At 33.3% G+C, this 21,747-nt stretch overlaps 2 protein-coding genes across 2 annotated transcripts; both read left to right on the forward strand.

Annotated features, from left to right (window-relative positions):
• The first annotated feature begins 389 nt into the window (after positions 1-389).
• Positions 390-2,951, forward strand: LOC130808270 (uncharacterized). The gene is made up of 4 exons (XM_057673751.1): positions 390-483; positions 969-1,169; positions 1,295-1,462; positions 2,826-2,951. Exons 1-4 carry the CDS (start codon positions 415-417, stop codon positions 2,949-2,951), a joined length of 564 nt encoding a protein of 187 aa, XP_057529734.1. The 5' UTR covers positions 390-414.
• A 659-nt stretch (positions 2,952-3,610) lies between these two features.
• On the forward strand, positions 3,611-4,714 carry LOC130807264 (serine/threonine-protein phosphatase 7 long form homolog). The gene is made up of 3 exons (XM_057672419.1): positions 3,611-3,769; positions 3,842-4,276; positions 4,356-4,714. Exons 1-3 carry the CDS (start codon positions 3,611-3,613, stop codon positions 4,692-4,694), a joined length of 933 nt encoding a protein of 310 aa, XP_057528402.1. The 3' UTR covers positions 4,695-4,714.
• The last annotated feature ends 17,033 nt before the right edge of the window (positions 4,715-21,747 follow it).

The raw sequence follows: 21,747 nt of genomic DNA on the forward strand, positions 1-21,747 counted from the left end.
TAGGTGGAAGTTGACTACATAACCAATTCAACAAGTTCATTTTTACTCATTATTATAGTATTACAAGCTTTTAACATTTTTTTAAGTGTTGTTATTTGTTTATTAAAATTACTTATTAAATTTATCCTTTTTTGAAAAGGTATGAGTATGGTTTATATGTTACGTACATCTGAACTCTGCTATTTTGCGAAATCTACTAGATATGATGGTGTGGTATGATTCATCATATACGACATGAAAATCAATTAAACAAAAGAAAATGAAGTAATAGAATATATTCTTGGAGGATCAAACCGTAAATTCACGACTTTGAAGCTCTTTTTAAGTGTGTATAAATACAGATATTGAAATCTCATCCAAACAAAATACATTATAAAGTACTTGTCATTAGTACGTAATTTCTTAGCAAAGGTAATGGCCCAAGCCCAAGCCCAAGCCCAAGCCCAAGCCCAAGAACACGACAAACAAGGGGGTCTCCTTGTGGTATGTTCTTTCTCAAATTCTTTTCCATACATAGCATTATTAAATTCAAACACATTTATATAAGATCATCTTATCATGAGGCGAAATCATATAATTAGCTTATTTTTCTATTGATATTTTTAAAATTGTATATAATCACTTCAATGATATAAATGATCACTTTAAGACTATAAAACTTATCATTTTAAAACTGTAAGTGATCACTAGCTACTCTTATGAAAAATCGTCTATCGTTACGACGACATTAAAATAAGGATTTCATATGCTAATAATTGCATAAGCTAGACTACTTAGCCCATGTATAGAGAGCGTCCCGCTTAGAGACCGTTTCACTCACAAATTTGTGATAACTTTAAAATTTTAAGTAATCAATTTAATAAAATAAAAATACATTGGACCAATTCAATATAACTGATCTCACCGAAAAACTATTTCTTTTAAGAATTTGTGTACTAATCTAGTTTGTTTTTCTAAACCTATTGCAGAAGCAAGTGTTTGTACAACATGGGCCTTATGGTTCTAAGGTGCCTCGCAACTACAACTGGCAACTTTTTCATGGGGATCGTATCAGTGAAGTAATAATAAATCATGGAAATATTGTTAATGGAATTGGGTTCAACATAACTAGACCAGATGGAGGCAGTTATGTTCCCAAATTCGGTGGAAATGGTGGACTACAATCTATTGTAAATACTCATCATCAAATTGATTCTTTTGGATTTTTCAATTTTCTAATTTTGTTCTAATTTATTTTACTAACAATTTTTTTTTTTAACTTTTCGTGGATCTATAAATATTTATATTTATATAGATCAAATTGAAAGAAAATGAATATCCAATTGGCTTTAGTGGGATACATGGATACTATTCAAATAGCAATGAAGTTGTTATTGGCCAAATTAAGGTACACACCAACTTATACATTGAAGGATATGGGCCGTATGGATTTGGTATGGATCTTATACATGTAGCGCAATTTGTGAGAAAGATTGAAATAAATAAGATTAATTAGCATTTTAATTCCAAGTATAAGATTGGGATAAACTTATGTCCCAAAATAAGCTTCCGTACGTCCAAGCCTAGCCTCGGGTAAGTCGCTGTTAGTAACAGCGACTTAAGGGAAAAAAAATAATAATAAAAAGTTGAAAGTCGCTGTTACTAACAGCAACTTATAGCTTTATATTTTTCCAGAATCCTTCTTCTTCCTCACTTCATTTTGCGATTTACTTTTCTCTCGCAATTCTCTACTTTCTCCTTCTTCATTCCAACCTTGTAAGGATCTTCATTCCTTCAACTAAGGTCATCAAGTTTCAAGTTTGTACCAGTAATTAGTACTGTAGTCTTCTTAGATCGATCTAAGGTAATTTTTTTTGGTTTTTTTTTCAATATTCGAAAAATTAGGGTTTGTTGTGTTTTAATCAATTTTCACATTAATGTAGGTTGACAAGCTTCCAATTACGTAATTCTTCTTGATCTACAGCTAATTGAGGTTCGTTTTTATTATAAATTTTTCATTTGGTGGTGAATTTAAAATGTATGTCATGTGTAGTGGGCATTTACACTTGAGCTCTACGATTATGTCAAATGTAGTTGTTATTTACATTGATCCTCACTTTTAAAAGTTTGTTCCAGAATTATTAGTTGAATGTAAAATGTATAGTGGTCATATATTTATGAAGTTGATGGTGATGTTGATTTTTTATGTGTTGTTGTAGAAATGGCTTCATTTCGTGTCACCGTTGTATGCTTTTGGAATGGTTCAATTCGATCAACTAGTAATAATGTTAAGTATGTTGGGGGAAAACGTAAACTGTTTGCATGCAACTCATACATGGATTTGAATGAATTTAAACATTTTATATGCTCTAGGATTGGCATTGACACTACAAGAAGTACTATTAATTTAAGTTTTAAATACAATCTGAGTGGAGATTTGTTAGCTTTTCCGGTTGAGGATGAAGAGGCTATAGATGCAATGTGGGAGTATTCAAGGTCTACCCCTAGTCCTTCTTTAGAGTTATATGTAGAAGAGGTACCCCTAGGGAACGAAGATGTGAACGTAGTGGAAACAAATGCATTTATGAATATAACTCCTTCTGCTCCTTCTCATACGCCCTTCCCTACCCAAGAAACCCAAAATCCCTTTATGCCATCTTCCTCTTATCCTTCTAATGAACCCAATCAACTTCAATTTCAAGTGACAAATGATGATACTTGTAACTTAGAAGATACAAATGAGCCTTGGGATGATGTTATTAGTGAGAGTAATGAATTCGTTGAAGCTCCTTCTGAGGATGATGTTGGTATTGACGAGGAGGCTCTAGCTAATGACATGATTTTAGGAAACATTCCAACAATCGTTGCCCCTACACCCTATGCACTGGTTCCCCCTCCTTCAGCTCCATGGGCGATTGACGCACGGATCGTCCCGTACCTTCAGCTTGCGAGATTGCATGACTTCCACCTGATCGCGTACGGGAGAGTCGATCGGGCGCTGCTCACGGCTTTAGTCGAGCGGTGGCGCCAGGAGACTCATACCTTCCACCTACCTATAGGTGAGGCTACCGTCACGTTACTTGACGTAGCTGTTCTTACACGGCTTCCCATCGAGGGACATGCCGTGTGCATCATTGTACGCCAGTTTGAAAGCTGGCAAGATAAAGTCCATAGAGTATTAGGAGTGCGACCTCCGGCTGAGGTAACCAAAGGGAGTAGCCTGCGTGTAACATGGCTTGCACAAAACTTCTCGCAACTCCCTGAAGGTGCTGATGACGCCACCGTTGAGAGATACGCTAGGGCGTATCTCCTTTATCTGATTGGTGCTGTCTTGTTCTCCGACAAGACTGGCAACCGAGTACAACTATTGTACTTGACGTTGCTTGATGCGCCATGGGAGGTCATCTCCGGGTACAGCTGGGGTTCGGCAGCCCTAGCGTATCTGTACAGGAGACTTTGTGAAGCTTCACAGAAGAACGTGAAGGACATCGCTGGTCCCCTGATTATTCTACAGGTAATAATAAGTTATAATGCTTATTCTACAGGTAATAATATTGTTGTACCTCTTTTACTTACTTATAATGGTAATTCTTAGCTTTGGGCATGGGAGCATGTTCTCATTGGTCAACCGATGAGGAGTGTGGGTCGTGGTGCATTTGCGCCACCACTGCTTCCTCCCCCGCATGTGCCATATGGATCGCGGTGGTCCTTTGAAAGACGATCAAGGACCCACACTGGATCGGGCGTGGGGTTCTACCGCGATCAGCTCGATCTATTACGTGCTGACCAGGTAACAACTTCACCACAACTTGTTTTATAAGTATCAAATTGAGTAATTTATTAATCGAATTTTCACGTTTAGTTTCTATGGGACCCTTACCCCGCTGAGGCATACGCTGCATTGCCTCAGCACTCGGGCATATTGTCAGGGGCGTGGAGAGCATCTGTACCTCTGATCTGCTTCGACATGGTCGAAGTGCATCTCCCTGAGCGCGTACTGCGCCAATTTGGGATGGTACAGGGCATCCCGCCTCCATGCGACACAGAAGCGGAGCTCCACCACTCTCGCAAGGGTCGGGATCCCAAGAACTGGCTAGAGGTGAACTGGCGGCATGTCGCTCGTTGGGAGCACAGGCTAGATCTGCTTGCCCAAGGTGCGCCGATCGAGGCTGCAGGCGCACCTACTACGGCGGATTACATGCCGTGGTTCCTCTCCATTACTCGCCGATGGATGACACCACGAGGTATCTTGGCGGCATCCCAGTACAATCCCGCAGCACCGACGATGACACACTTTGTAAGTATTCTTCAACTTTAATTATTATCCTTACAACTTACACTTTAAACATTTCATTAATAATTAAGTCTTACTGCAGGCACAGGGCATTGCATCAGTCATCGGCTCCTCCCAAGAGGAGCCCGCACAGGAGATTGCCCAAGGCATACTCCAAGGCACGCAGTTTCAACACTTCATTCCGGAAGTAACTGCGCCCCACACCACTACGTACGCGTACGAGTCATCTGCTCATCAACCCGACTTTCATCTTGAGGAGGTTGACTTAACGTGTCCGGACTACGGTGTCGGGTCCTCACAGGGTGCCACATCATCAAACTATCAATCCCCTCCCCTACCCGAGCGTCATGCGACTGCATCTTACTATCGTAGAAGGCGTCGTAAACCGTCACAATTAGACAGGGTACAGGAGGAGGATTAGCATTACAATAGTTTTGTAATTATTGAACATTTGTACATACTCATTTGTAACTGTTGGTCTTTTGTGTGTAAATTGTAACATATATGTACATGTATATATTTTTACCGTAGTATCACACGTTTATTATGAGTGAATTGATGTTAACTACTCAAACTTTTGGGCGATGAATCATTCCGCGAACAATGCAGCATAAATTTAATCAAAAACATACAATCATATTCAAATAAGGATGTTGCTATTCAACATTCAACACAATTTCAAGCAAGTTCAACAAATCCAAATCCAATTACATACTTCATGCATTAAGTTAAACTACCGTCGCTAACTAAGAAGGCTTAGTTAACTTTTTCATAATTCTTTCAGTCTCTTCTTTCCTATGTGCCATATCATCCATTTGTCTCTTTAGATTAAATACCTCATCTTTAAGCTCTTGTTTTTCCTTCTCAAGCCTTATTATTAAGTCTCTCTGCCATTTTGTACCCTCCGGAGCAATCCAGCGAAAGTATGTGCATCCTAATCCGTCAGCCAAGTAGAAAGGGCAAGCAACAAATTCACGCCCTGGATCGAAGTCGCTCCAATCAGTATTAATCTCAACTTCATAACCACAATCACAAAGCTCTTCAATACAATGCTCCTTTGACATCTACATAATACATATAATATATTAACGTCAGTGAACTTTCAAAAATAATGTTTACATTTACAATAATAAAACTAACAAAATACCTTATGTTAACTTTAACAATTGATGGAAAAGAATAAGAATGATCTAGAATGGATAAAATGAAGTATAAGAAATGATGGACCTATTTATACAACAACATTACAACGGCTATTTTCACATTCTAACGGCTATTTTTCTAATTAACAACGGCTAGTTTAGTTTTTAAATTTAAAAAAAAAATTAAAAATAAAGCTATAAGTTGCTGTTACTAACAGCGACTTTCAACTTTTTATTTTTTTTTCCCTTAAGTCGCTGTTACTAACAGCGACTTACCCGAGGCTAGGCTTGGACGTACGGAAGCTTATTTTGGGGCATAAGTTTATCCCAATCTTATACTTGGAATTAAAATGCTAATTAATCTTATTTATTTCAATGATTCAATTTGTGACACCCTATGAATATGGTCTCCCTCTTATGGGCATTTTCGGTAGGCAAGGCAGCTATCTTGAGTCCATCGGGGTTCTACTAAAGTTCGACTAAGGATGGTAAATATTATATACACATTTATATATACCTTTTAAGCAAGTAAATGTTCAATTATATATATATATATATATATATATATATATATATATATATATATATATATATATATATATATATATATATATATATATATATATATATATATATATATATATATATATATATATATATATATATATATATGTATATATATATATATATATATATGTATATATATATATATATGTATATATATATATATATATATATATATATATATATATATATGTATATATATATATATATATATATATATATATATATATATATATATATATATGTATATATATATATATATATATATATATATGTATATATATATATATATGTATATATATATATATATATATATATATATATATATATATATGTATATATATATATATATATATGTATATATGTTATTTTGCCTCTTACTTTCCCCACTTCGTCAATTAGCAAACTACCACTTAGTTTAACTTTAAACTAACGCTTATTTGCTGTTGTATCATTGTCAAACACAGAAAATTAAATTTCAATCTCTAGTTTGTGGATGATGAAGTCTTGGGCTACCATAATAAAGCGATATTGTAATTTTATTTTGACTGATTTCTAATTTCAATAAGCCATATTTATGTTTGTGGCCTTTCATGTTTATTTTGAATTATGTGCTTGAACGAATGCTGTAATCTTCCTTATGTTTGTATTTTGTAATTGTACGTGTTCTCCAAGAAAAACATGTTGTGTTGGCACGTTATGTTGGACTCATGGCAGTGCATGAGTTTATACGTAACTTTTTAGAATTTCATTTAAGGTTTCTAAATATTCATTTAGTTAGGAATTCATTTGCATTTCCTCAAATCTCTCCTTATCTTTCCATCCAATCTATTAGCAGTATATGCACTCCTACCAGTAATTACTGAAGAGTTAAATTACTATTAATTTACGATTTATTATTTCTGAATATTATATACATGATGATAATGTGCCTGATATAATGATAATTGATGCTAATATATACAAAGAATAATTTAATTCTTTATATAGTTTTATTGTAATATTCAACATTTTCCATCAAATGAGGTCGGGTGATTTCCAATACCAAAATTGCATGATGCACCTTGGAATGGTTCTCTCTCTATTGCTTTAGTTAGAATATATAACCTCTTGACCGGACAAAAGGAATGCTTACTATTTTGGCCATTAATTTTTCTTTTCTAAATATCTATTAACTTTGACATATTTAATTTGATCATGCTGAATTGTACGGTATGAAATATTGATTCGTGTTTTGTATTACAATATTGTTCACAACTTTGTCTCGTTGAAAACCAAGTTTCAAAAGAAGTTTCCTGATCCATGGTACCTCCATGACCCATTTAGAAATTTCTTTAAATTATGCTATAGCACTAGACAAGGAAACAACTTTTTGTTTCTTACTTTTCTAGGTCACTAGATTATCTCATAGCAAGGATAAGTACGCTGATATTGATTTTCTTTCGGAACATTTTTCCCTTAACTGATGTACCCTTAACATACATGATCCTTCATAAAGCTACCTCCAAGTGGTGATCTTGAGGATACTACATAAATCTACTTACCACCTTAAGTGAATAGGCTATGTTTAGTCGAGTATACGAGAGATAAATCAGTTTTCCTTACCAAACTTTGGTATCTCAATTTGTTAATTTTCGCTCTTTAATGATATTTAAACAATAATTAAATATAAGTGGAGCTTTTGATGGTTTACAGTCCAACACCCCAGTTTCTATCGGTAAGTCTAAAATGTAATTTTTTGGCAAATCAAGATCCTCCTTTTTGATTTAAGCACTTCAATCCCTAGTAAGTATTTTGATCTAAGCACTTCAATTCCTATTATGTATTTTAATCTTTCATGATCTTTCATCTTAAAATCTTTAAACAATTTCTTTTAAGCGAGCTTATTTCTTCTTTATCATCTCTAGTGTGTGATCTGAGTTACTATAGAAATATCCAAACCTCTTCATAGCAAGGATGAACTTTTCGAACCATGTTCGAGGAGATTGTTTCCACACATAAAAGGCTTTCTTCTATTTGCATCTCATCTTTTGAGAAGTAACCTGAGAAATTTAGATACGCTTGTTTAATGAGTTCTTCTTGTAGCTCACAATGGTAAGAAGGCGTTTTTCATAATGAATTGATCACATAGCTAGTCTTTATTTGCAGCTACAAAGAAGAAAAATCCTTGTTGATATAAGTATGACTCGAATTGAGTCTCGTATATGGGGATGAAGGTGATGATGATGGCGTCTTCTAGTAACTTCAGCTGAGTCGTCGTAGAGGGAAGAAGGAGCAACGCCGAGTTGGCGGATAGTGCTGATTTGCGTCATTGCTCTCCAGAGGTTGAAGCCGAGTCGGTGGCCATGGAGGTGAGCTAAAGCCGCCTCGGCGATTGATGCTGGTTGTTTTGGGTTTTCTCCAGTATACTAAGCCGAGGCGGTTGTGGGCTCGTGAAAGCAAGCCGACTCGGCGGCAGTTGTCTTTTGTACTGGGCAGTTCTCGTGGGTCAGTTATTGATAGTTTTTTAGCATGATGTTTATGGGTGGTTATTCCATGAATGTTGGCCGGTTATTACTTTGTAATTCTTGCCCCAATATTTTTTTATTGTGAGGCATGATAAAAGGTCCCAGGTAATTAGTATTGTATAATGCTATGAAAAACACAAACTGAGAAACTAAGAGAGAAAAGTTTGGAGAGCCATTATTGTGGTGTCTCGTGTTCATCTTGTAATCTTTCAATTTATAGTGAAAGTTTATTCTCGATGACGGTGGATGTAGCTATCACATTGATAGTGAATCATGTTAAATTTCTCGATATGATTTTCTTTACTGTTTATTTGAATCTTTATTGTTTTCGCTATTGTTTTTCGATCTCTGCTTCCGCTGTCGCACAACAATTGGTATTAGAGCTCAAGTTTAATCTAAGAGTTTTTTAAGGGAAACAATGGTAGGACATTCTACATTAAGGATTGAGAAATTTAACGGGAAGAATAGCTTTGGACTATGGTAAATTAAGATGAATGAGTTATTAAAGCAGTTGCAGATTTGGCGTCTACATCGAGATCTGGAGACGGATGGAAGAGAAGGCTCATTCTACCATCTTACTAAGTCTTAATGATCACAACATCACGGAGGTTGCTGATTAGGAGACGACCGCAAAATTATGGTTAAAATTGGAGTCATTGTACATGACAAAATCGTTAACTAACAAATTGCTACTGAAACAGTGGTTGTTTAGCCTCAGGATGCAGTTAGATACGTCATTAAATCTAGAAAATCTTAATTCTATTTTATTGGATTTGCGTAATTTAGAAGTTAAGATAGATGATGAGGGTACAAAGTTAATGTAACGAACTGTTCTTTTTCTAAATATAAGTTTAATATAATATAATAGTAAGTAATGCTAAACCGGAAGTCTATCGAGCCGTTATTATTGCAAAAAAGCAGTATTTTCAAAAAAAAAAGCAAAACTTAAAACATTAAAATATAATTTTACGTATTACATATTGCTTTAATACATAATTATCGTTATTACATACCCATTATATAAATTACATACATAATATATCCTAATATCACATAGACGATACAATAGCTTCTTAATAATCTCATGTAAAGTCACCTGCAGCATCTGCTCCCATTATAAGGGAACAGCCGATGGGAATCAGTCAGCTAATAAGCCGAGTATAAAAACTTGCCAGCATAATACAAGTATACAAATATGCAAAATGATTTATGCAATAAAGAGGATTCATTTTTTTTTATGTTAATTATATATGTATAACTTCTGATCCTTCTGCTTGAGTACTAGGGCGTGATTTACTAACACTTCTGCTTGAGCTTTAGGGCATGGAATCCGATTAGTTCTTCAATGAATGCAACACATATGATCTTTTTTTGATATATGTAAGGGCCTGTTAGGGTGAGGTTAACCAAAACCCCTAACTTAGTGGGAGTCGTCACTCCTCCACTACAATGTTGCTCGAGCCAATGGTCAAGTTAAATAACCTTACTGTGTTCGCCGTATTTTACGTGCCGAAAAACATGTTCCACGTTTTTTACATGCCGGAAGCATGGTTCGGCATTTCCTTGCTATCAAGCCTTTGTATTTCATGTTACTGTTTTCATATAAATGCAACATTACAATAACATATAATAGAAATAAATTTATAACAATTTAAATATCAATAATCATTTATTATAAGACTAAATCAAAACTTAAATGGATCTTTAACATTTATTTATAGATTAATTTTCAATTAGCTTTATTAATTTCTTAATAATTAATTTCTTAAATGTCTATTTATTATAAATGATAAAATAAATAGTTCCATCATAAATAAATACTAAAAATATCTAAAAAAGGACAAATTGGGTTTATTATAGATCCTAGCCCATTCATCCAAATTTTTAGAAGATAAAATTTTCTTTTATTTAATTAATTTCTTAATAGCATAGTTTTAGATTTAGTACATGAATAATTAATTTTCTAAAGATTAAAATCTCAAAAAAATATTTTAAAAATTAACTTAGTACTAAATGAGTTGGCGTATATTTTTATTCACCAAAATAAATAATTTTAGTTATTTTATTTTATATTTTTTCACTTTTCTTTCTTTTCGCCTATTATAACAATTTAGATTATTAATTTATTTATTTCACAAAAATTATTTAAATGAAAAATAAATGTGCAGTAACAGTAAAATAAAATATTTTCTAGAATTACATATTTTTAACCCAAATTATGAATTTTCTTATTTTATTCGTTTTTTTAGCAAAAATTAATAATAATATTTATACTCAACTATAATTCACGAAATTAATATACCAACTATATCTCATATATATATATATATATATATATATATATATATATATATATATATATATATATATATATATATATATATATATATATATATATATATATATATATATATATATATATATATATATATATATATATATATATATATATATATATATATATATATATATATATATATATATATATATATTTACTATTTTAATTAAAATTATTTCAGATTATGCGATTTTAGGAAATTAAAATGAATAAATCATATAAACTAATTTATAGAAAACTTAATTTATATGTTATAAACACATATAAAAATTTATGGGCATAATTTTATGTAAATAAATATATGTAAGAATTTATACATTAATAATTTCACTATTAATCGGTTTCCTTATTTGTTGAATTTTTAGCTGCAAAATTAGCTTCCTCCCCTTGAATTTCTATAATTAATACTAAACACTATTATAAAGAAATTTTTGAGGTTTTTAGGAATTTTTCTAGGGTTTTTTAGAGATTATTAAGGAATTACCCCTTTTTTTGTGAAATTATAAGATAAAATTTTGATTTTTTCCTCCTTTCTTTTCTTTCCTTTCTATGGCTAATATATAAAGTTTTTAAATTATTTTTTTATTTTATCTTCATGTGTAAGTAATTAAGAGATACGGCAAATAATACAAATATAAAAATAAATAATAGCATGCCACCTTTCTCTAATATCCGCCAACTCAAAAGATTGTAGGATATTTTCTTTTTCTCTTTATTTATTTATTTATTTATTTATTTACATATATATTTATTTATTTATTTATAAATAGAATTGGAAAACTTTAGATTATGTAATTATTGTGAATTTTGCTGTATTTAATATTTAAAATACAATATAATTATTAAACAGAGAGAGAGGAAAATAAAAATTTTTAATTACCAAAAATAATTAAATTAAAATAAAACTTATAATTTAAGTCAAAAATTCTATTGTCAGAGAAATTAAATATTAAAAGAAATCAAGAACTTAAGAAAAAAATTGGAATAAAATTTGGAACCGAATTAGAAATAATAAAACGAAATGATGATTAAATTTGTCAAAATATTTAAGATTAAGAAAAAGGGTCTGTTACAGTTAATATTTCTTGTTTCTCTATCGAATAGTTATGAAAACTTTGTGGATTCGTTTGTGATTGGCAAAGACTCATTCACCCTAGAGGAAGTGAAGACAACACTTTATACTAGGGAGCTGCGTCAAAAGGCGACTGGTGATAATGGTGATTATGGCAGTGGGTTAGTTGTTAGGTCGGATAAATATTCTAGAAAGAAAATTGGGTCTAACAACAGTAACGGTGCTAGTACAGATGGGTGTAGCGACACTAGGAACATAATTTGTTATCACTATAAGGAACTAGGACATTTTAAGTCTAAATGTCCAGAATTAAAAGAATAAATCTCAGGCCACAGTAGTCGAAAGTAAACAGAATAAGAGCTATGATTCGGAGGAAGACTTAGCATTGATTAATTGTGTCGAGTTTAGTGATTTGTTTGATAGCTGGATTCTTGATTCTGGTAGTTCGTTCCATATGAGCCCTCGTCGGGAGTGGTTTGATACTTACGAGTCTTTTTTTGGGGGTTCAGTTACGGTTGCTAACGGTACTCCATGTGAAGTAGTAGGTATTGGTTCCATGGGACTTCGGACTAGTGATAGGAGAAGGGTTACTTTGACTAAGGTGAAGCATGCCTCTGCATTGGGGAAGAACATGATTTTGCTTGGGACCTTAGATGATTTGGGGCTCAAGGGTGAGTTTTGCAATGGGGAAGTGAGTGTTTTTAAGGGTTCGGATTTGATACTTAGGGGTGTCAAGGTGAAATTCCTGTATGTCTTTCAGGGTGTTACGCTGCTTAGTTATGCTGTCAGTGCTTCTACTTGTCACCAAGAGATGACGTTTTGGGATAGGCATTGTCATATGGGTGAGAGTAGAGGGCTGGAATTGTCCATTAGGAATCGTCTTACATGTGTCAAGGATGCCTACCTTGAGGATGACAAGCATCGGTGTTTGGGTTTAAACACGGGTGTGAGCCTAGCATTGAAGCTCATGACCACTAATATGGGAAGAAGATTAATTGGCTACATTTGGACAATTTGTTTTGTGGATTTGTTATGTTCTGTGTTTTAAGTATTTTGTGGCATCATACCTATGGGATAACATCATTGCAGAGCAGTGTTACAGGAATAACAAATCGGACCTTGTCAGGGAGAGTCTTATGCATGATCTCTAGTACTTGGTTGTTGAATAGATACTGGATTAGTTTGTTAGATCGGAGTTTACACACGGGATTAGAGGTGACCAATATGTGTGTGGTGTGGCTCAGTAGGGTATCGTGCTATCTCATGTTTGGAGTCTTATTAGGGCTTTGGTGTGTTGTGGTGTATTTTGCAGCTGCTGGTTATGGTGATGGTGGTACCGATTTGAGGTGGAGTATAAGGTTAACCCCTCATTCATTTCTATTCGACCTCGGATTGATAGTGTTGATGCTGCCCTATGTATCTCTCTGACTGTGATTTCTGGTGCTATCTTTATCTCTGTGGATAGTTTAAAGGAGTCTGTACAAGGAACATTCTGCCAATCTAAAGGGTTTCAAGAGAAGTCTATATGTGTTATCGAGAAGTCTGATAGGTTGGTTGTAGAAAGTGTTGTTTTGGTTGCTATAAGTATGGTAGGTTATGCATTGAACCTTGTGGGATTGGAAAGGTTGGTAGCCGTTTTTGTGGAGTCACTTGGACCTCCAACTTATGAGCACGTTCTAGAGTATAGTGAGCGGGCGCAGTGGATTGCTAAGACTTTACGTATGAACAGAATGTGGGAGCTTTTGTATAGACTGGTAGTGTTACTTAGCTTAATTATATCACCTCATATTGAGGCTGAGTCGGTCTACATGTCTAGTGTTACGGTTCGATGTTTGAAATATGCTGTGATGTGTACTTGTTTTATGCATGCCAGAAGTGTCATTTGCAGGTTTGTAACTCAGCCTGGGTGGGGGCACTAACAGGTAGAGATTTTTTCTCTCTACAGTTTTCTTGGATCAACTGTTGTGTTTCTTATGTACGGGAATGATGTTAGGTGCTTAGTTATTTCGGTTGAAGCGTGGGTTGTGTTCGCTGAGTTTGATTGTGTTATGATCTCAGTGATGGTTCTTTGTGATCAACCTTGGTTTGCTTTTGTGTGCTAGGATTGTGTGTTTAGTGATCAGGTACTTGATATTCGGGAAAAGTACGGTGTAGTCAGATTTCATTCAGAATGCACGTACAAGAAGATAGAAGTAAAGAAGGTAGGATGTTCTAACATTCCTAGTAGACTCTTTACTATGCTGGTTTCATTGGCTTAGGCCCTTAGGGGCGGTGTAAGGGAGATCACAGGTGGAGGTGTGCACAACCTCAAGGTGGAGCTTACCTCATGGACTCGTGATGCAGTTGGAGCATTATGAGTGACTTGTGATGCAAGTTGAGCATTATGAGTGGTTATACTTGGAAACGAGTACTTGATGGGTCTTAGTTGGAGACATATCGGGATGGATCTTCGTTGAAGACATGTCGGGATGTATGGTTTATGCTTGAGCTTTGCATCGGTTTTTGGGCTTGAGAATGGTTTTGTTTCACTATGGTTGATGAGATCATTGTTGACTACGAGTTCTCGTCAAGGTGGAGATTATTGATATAAGTGTGACTCGAACTGAGTCTCATATATGGGGATGAAGGTGATGATGATGGCGTTTTCCAATAACTTCAGCCGAGTCGTCGTAGAGGGAAGAAGGAGTAACGCCGAATTGGCGGATAGTGCTGATTTGCGTCGTTTCTTTCCAAAGGTTGAAGTCGAGTCCGTGGCCATGGAGGTTGAGCCAAAGTCGCCTCAGCGATTGATGCTGGTTGTTTTGGGTTTTCTCCAGTGTACTAAGCCGAGTTGGCGGTTGTGAGCTCGTGAAAGCAAGCTGACTCGGTGGCAGTTGCCTTTTCGTGGGTCAGTTATTGATGGTTTTTTACCATGTGTTTATGGGTGGTTATTCCATGAATGTTGGCCGGTTTTTGCTTTGTAATTCTTACCCCAATATTTTTTATTGTGAGACATAATATGAAAGGTCCCAGGTAATTAGTATTTTATAATGCTATGAAAAACACAAAGTGAGAAACTAAGAGAGAAAAGTTTGGAGAACCATTATTGTGGTGTCTCGTATTCATCTTTTAATCTTCCAATTTAGTGAAAGTTTATTCTTGGTGCCAATGGATGTAGCTATCACATTGAAAATTTATACAATTAGTATTGTATAACGTCAAATTTCTCGGTGTGATTTTCTTTATTGTTTGTTTGAATCTTTATTGTTTTCGTTATTTTTTTTCGATCTTTGCTTTCGCTATCGCAAAACAATCCTAATAGTGTTTATCTTTGCTAATGGAGAAAAGGTTTATGAGTAGTCAATTTCATATGTCTAGGTGTACCCTTTTACGATAAGTCGTACTTTATATCATTCAATATTGTTATCTCTTTGATACTTTATGGTGAACATCCATTTGCAGCCTACCACCTTTTTTCCCTTTTGGAAGAGTGTGGTATGCTTCCTCCAGAGATCTTAGGACAAAGATGTAGATGGCTGAGAGCTCAGAGAGTTGTATTATTATTTCAGGAGTAGTCTGTGTAGCATTGTAAAATTACTCTTTTGAATTCGTTTTGTCTAAATAGGCTACAAAAATTAGTACTTTACTATTTTTCTCGTTTTACATCTATGGTGGTTATAATAATAATAATAATAATAGTCCTCGATAAAATTTTATTTAATCGTAGAATACAAAGGTTCGTGATTGGGTTAAAGAACCTGCATCCATTCTCATTTACCCATATTCTACAAAGACATATGTAATTGTCTGCGGTTGAAGTTTAGTTCAATTTCTTTTGGAAAGGTGAACATAGAGAGTACATTTAAGCACACGAGGTGGTAATGACAGACTGTAGGGAATAAACTTATGGGATCTAAGGGTATCAAAGGGGGTTTTGTTTTTGAGGCTTTTTGTGGGAAGGTGATTTGTCACATAATCTGCCGTAGTATTGGCTTCAGGCCAAAACTTAGGGGGGACATAATACGTAATTATGATTACCGAGTAATTTCAAGGAGAATTATACTTTTTCTTTCAACAACTATATTTTGTTGTGAAGTAGCCTATTATATAGTTTGGTGATGTGCAAATTTTATTTAACCGCAAGCGCACGATGTTCTTTTAGTCGTCGGTCGAACACAAGGAAGTTAGGACAAGGAACTTGCTAATTTCTACTAATTATATTGCTCAATGAGAAAAATGTTTTATTGATTTTTGTCTAACAAACTAAAAATGCAATATGAAATGGGTTTAAACTATATGATGAAGAGATATAGGGTGTCGGGAATCCCCTAAATTCTTGTATGATCAAACTCTCGTTGGTGTCTATGAAATGTCGGATTAATTATGTTTTTAAATATTATCTTGTTAATCTCAAACTCTCGCTCTTGATTAACTATTAGATTTAGATCCTATTAATTCGATTCTCACTCGCTAGTTTTATTGAATGAATTAATACGAATTTAACTAAAATTTACCCTAAAGCAAAGTTGATTCTAATCTCACGCGCTAGTTCTATTGACTAGTCCAACAAAGGATATTTAATTTAGGGTTAATGACACAATTCATTCACATTAATCCTAATTTAATAATTAAATCATACTTGAATTATAGGTTCAAACCCTAACCCTAGAAAATAAACCGACTCACTATTCATGGTGGAAGCGATGAACACCAACCCTAAGATTATACTAAACATAAATGAAAATGATAATATTGAAATTTGCAAGGAAAAACAATAATTAAACTATGAGACACACAATTAAAGATTCAAGAGACAAAAATAAAAATAACAATACTACTTTTAATAAATGACAATTTCTAGGAAAAATAATTAAAGTTTGACAAGAGAAGATTAAACTAATACAAATTTGATAAGAAAGATTAAACTAATAATGAGAAAGTAAATCAAAGATAAGAAATTAAAAGCTTACAATAATTAAAATGATGTTCAAATGGAGAGGAAGATGGAGGAAGAAGGAGAAGAGGTTTTTAGTCTCCCTCCTTGTGCTCCTCTAAAGGAGGCTTCATCTCTAATCCCCCTTATTCATCCCTAAATAAACCCTATGAATTTAATTAAAAATAAAGATAAAGAAAATAATACAAAATTAAAGTAATGAATAAAATGGGCTGCACAGAATCCAGAAGAAAAAGCCTAGTTGGCGGCCATCTCCACGACAAGGAAGTCGAGCCGGCTTTTTTGGCTGACAATTTTAGCGAACTTCAAACAATTATCCTTTCTTGCTCGATTATCAGAATTGGGCATATAATATACCGTTCGAAAGCTCTTGAGGTCTAGTTTCCAATATCGCAAACCTTACATTAATGCGATCTTCCTATCAAAACTTATGGCTAAAATAGTAGACATGTATCAAATTTCACCTCAAAACTTTTGCATTATAAACACTCTTCTATTCTTTTGCTCATTTTCTTTGTAGAACATCTTCACCCGAGCTAACATCTCTTTAGTGAACTCCGTCATCATTAAAACCATAAGAATTATACTTAAAACAATAAAAACCATTCAAAATAAACATGAATAACCAAAACGAATAAAGTAGCTGCAAGCTTCAAAATAATCACAGAATTACTAACAACGACCATCATTAAAGAGTATAAAATGATATAAATAAGTGCAAATAATTGCACTTATCATTTGGTGAATAATGCATTTGTCTAAAACAAAATCTTTCCTATCAAGATTAATGTATTCTCCACATTATCAGAACACAAAATTCAAATTGGGGTTTGAAATTAAGAATGATTAATTTTATAGAATTTGACAAAATAATTCATACGCGTAGGGTTTTTATTTAACTAAATACACCCAACTCATATGAGTGCAATCATAAATAAATAATATATGATAAGAAAAAAAAGTAAAACTCCCTCATCGAGAGTCGGTTCCTAAACATCATAATGAACTAATATAAAAGGTTTAATGGCCTAGCCAGCACTAGAAAAATGTGAATGTTTCTTTTTCCCAAAATACTAGCTATAATTTAATTTTAGTTTTGAATCACAATGGAAAGAGAAACGATGCTCTAAGTACTTAGGGAGGTGTGTCGCCGATGCCACTTTCATAGTTGTTGTTTCACATATCTGTGAGCAATTGATGTGCAATTGATACACCTCATCTACGTAGTTCAATACATATTTTTTAGTACTATCCCCTTTTATCCTTCTTGTCCCTATATCCTATATAACAGAAAAATATGAACCCGTTTAACAGCACACTATAATTCTTTAGTCAATTAACGAATAATAAGAAGTTTATGAAACACTTTTAGAACAAAGAGATAGTTATGTATTGTATGGTTAGGAAGAATTTCAATCTCTCCTACGCCCTCAATTCGTACACACTCTCTATTGACTGTTTATACTGTATCAACTGTCTTACAATCAAAAATCTTTTTTCTACTAATTTCATTACTTGAACTTTTTATTGAACACTAAATACACCCACCTTTTTAATTAAATGATTTTTCTTCAACCTATTAAGAACATAAGGGGTAGAAGTGTCCCTTGGGTCTTTTAGGGTTTAAAAGGGGACTTTGAGTCAATTTGGCTTATTTGAGCCGTGGAATTCAATCCCCTCTTCCACCTTCTCTTTTACTCTTGTCCTTCTATGTAATGGTAGCCATGGGTTCGTTTTTGTCTATTTCCTCCAATAAGTGTTTAAGCTTGTTGGACTCGTGTGATGTATTGACTCTCCTCTTTGCCCCCTTATTTAAGCTTGATCTATGTTGAGACCAACATGTTAGAAATGCAATTAGGTTAAAACACCCTTCCTTCGTATGTCTACTATCTTCAAGAGTAATGAAATTCATCCATATGAGTATCATGGAATTTACCTTCTTCACCTTTGGTAGTCTCTAAATATTTTTTGGTAGGCTCATCTCGAAACTAATTCCAATCGGGTGATGAGCAAATAAGTGAACAAATAAAATTTGTTAAATAATCCAACAAACATTACTACATTTAATTAAGAAAATGATTTATAAGCTTTACATTTTAACCCTTTGTTTATTTAGGTAAACCTCTTTAAAATCAAATTCTTTTCCTCAACTTATGTTTGGCAATACTTAAAACAATATTTAAAACATTATACAAAAATAGTACGAAAGCGGGAAATATGCAGTAACCGCTATATACTACGCAAGCTTCATGTTGAGCATGTAGTATTTTTGCGATTTTACCCAGAAATTCAACAGCAGATTGTATATACATTAAAACCTAAAAGTACTTTAAAATGTTCAAATTACACTTAGTAAATCACCAAAAAATCGGATATCCAACTTCAAAACAAGCTAGCTCCTACTTCTATCACCACTTCAAAACACCAAAAGAGATTTATACCAAAAATTCCCAACAATTAAACATATCAATGTCAATTTCATGGTTCATTTAACCCTTAAATTAACATGCAAATAAATAGAATGAAAGATGAAGATGTTTAAGGACTTACTTTAATGCAAAAGCGATGGAAGATGAAATAATTTACCAAGATCGATACGACGCTAAGAATTTAGATGAACGATGCAAACAACAAAGAAATAAAACAACGTTTGATAATGTAAACTTTCAAAGAGACACAAAGATTTAAGGAGGTTCACCCAAAGATGGCTACGTCCTCCGTCGTGTGTAGTTTCTGTTTATATTATATCAATGAAGTATAAAATACTCTTACAAATGAAGTATTACAATTGAGTAAGAGATAAATAAAAGGCTATGTGTTTGGCTTAGGGGTTGTGTTTTATGTACGTTTGAGTGAGTATGAGAGCTCTATTTATAGTACTAAGTACATTCAATGACAATTGCTCACTTAATACATGCTTAATATTGAATAATGAATGATATGAAACAGGTTCAAGAGCTTGAAAGGTCAAAAACCAGCATCCTAGGCATGTCAGAGGAACTGCTCGACCAAAACAGAGAGCTCGCTCGGTAGAGTAAGCTACAGAGAACTTCTTGATGCATTCTGTCTGACCGCTCGACCAACCTAAAAAGCTCGCTCGGTCGAGCAACCATCAAACTTCCTCTGTCAGATTCTGCTCGAGCAAAATATCTTCCAAGACCCTTTGAATTTCTTCATTAATCATCATTAACACCAATAATTCCCATGAATACTTCACCACAATAAATCACACTTAAACACTACAATCATTAAGTTAACAACTTAATCACCCACATTACCATACTCATTGGATTCCAAACCCAAGAGTTACATATGAATGCACACATTAATTGTACACTCAAGTCACACCATTCATGATACCATTCATAACAGAAGATGATGATGACTAATTGAGTTCTTCTACCCCGACAGTATCTACAATCAATATAAACTCCAATTTAGCTTCCCATGCTTTATACTGATTTTGTAGATATTGATTGAACTTTAAAAACCCTGATTCGAATTGGAGGTTTCTAATTTGATGAAGTACTACTTAATTCATGGTGGTCCTTGAAATTGTGATGGGAAAGTAGACTAAATATTAGTTTTTAGGTAGGTTTTATGCACTAGACTAGAAGGGATAAGATGAGATTTTCAGAATTTTCTTTGAGGTTGTGTGAAAAAAAGATGATAATGAAGAAGATCAGTGGTGGTGTAATCAGCTGCGAAACTTTAACACAATTTTAGGAAGGGCGAAATTAACGAAAAAAAAATTGAATTCAACTAAAATGTAGCTAATCAATACAGTCAAAAATCTTAACTTAAATTTTGAATAAATGTAAAGCTCAGCGTTTTTTTGACACTTTAAAATCGTTTATATAAGCTTATTGACACTATATGTTGTTACTATTTGTCTTTTAATATATATTACTAAACTATAAACAAAATAATCGTTGCACATTTTTTTACGATATCTTGTCTTCAATATATTCATAATTGATTGTTTTATTATATAGGGTTTTAGTGATTCAAGTATTCACTTATTCAAACTAATTATTAAGTAAAAATAAGAAAATTCAATTAAAAATATAAAAACAAACCTTTATTCTTCAATTGTGTATAGTAAGCTTATATTTTGATTTTGACGATCTCTTCCATCACTGTCTTCTATTTACGTTTTTTTTTTCAGTTGTTAAAATGATAATTTCATTTCTAATTTGATACTCAATAATTTATAAGATTCTTTTTAATTTTGTTTCAGTTATTGTCTTCGTTTAATTGTGTTGCTTTTATTTATTGGGCTGAAATTATAAATAAATATATAAAATGACGATTATACTCAAAGAAATTTTCCGAAAATCTCGGAGGGGCAAAGCCCCTACCCGCCCCTAACAAAGTTCCACCATTGGGTGTAATCTTATACAGATTCCAATAATTAGAGGAGAGGTTTGCTTTGGGTGAGTCATAAGGTGTAGTGGCATTACATTTGAATGCCTTGTCCGGACTCATGTAATGTACTCTATAATTTCATCGACACAACATTTTGACTTAGTTTTATTTAGTTAAAAGTTAAAGAAAGCTATTAATAAGATTATTTCGCTTACTTAAAAAATGGAATAAATATATGTTTATTCATTTTACCTTTATAAAATAATACGTAATCATTTTTATTATGAAATGCGAAATACGTTATACGTCATAATAATTTACTCAAATAAATTTACTTTTAAAATAACAAACTCATTTTACTATTAAAATAATAATATTTTAATAAAGACGTTTTTAACTGTTCCACTCTCCCCTACTCCAAAATTTTCATCCCTGAAACTTACATACCTTTTAAATAAATGTGGATACCTATTTTATCCTAAAAGCGATGTCTATGATTTGAAAGGCTATAGTGATGCAGACTATGCAGGAGATCTTGTAAACAGAAAAA

This window comes from Amaranthus tricolor, chromosome 3, assembly GCF_026212465.1.
Source record: "Amaranthus tricolor cultivar Red isolate AtriRed21 chromosome 3, ASM2621246v1, whole genome shotgun sequence".
NCBI lineage: Eukaryota > Viridiplantae > Streptophyta > Magnoliopsida > Caryophyllales > Amaranthaceae > Amaranthus > Amaranthus tricolor.

Coding starts and splice junctions, on each gene's coding strand:
- LOC130808270 (XM_057673751.1), top strand. CDS start 415: ATGGCCCAAGCCCAAGCCCAAGCCCAAGCCCAAGCCCAAGAACACGAC. Junction 1,170..1,294: donor ATGGTGGACTACAATCTATT/GTAAATACTCAT, acceptor ATATTTATATAG/ATCAAATTGAAAGAAAATGA. Junction 1,463..2,825: donor TTATACATGTAGCGCAATTT/GTGAGAAAGATT, acceptor ACATGATTTTAG/GAAACATTCCAACAATCGTT.
- LOC130807264 (XM_057672419.1), top strand. CDS start 3,611: ATGAGGAGTGTGGGTCGTGGTGCATTTGCGCCACCACTGCTTCCTCCC. Junction 3,770..3,841: donor ATCTATTACGTGCTGACCAG/GTAACAACTTCA, acceptor TTTCACGTTTAG/TTTCTATGGGACCCTTACCC. Junction 4,277..4,355: donor CACCGACGATGACACACTTT/GTAAGTATTCTT, acceptor GTCTTACTGCAG/GCACAGGGCATTGCATCAGT.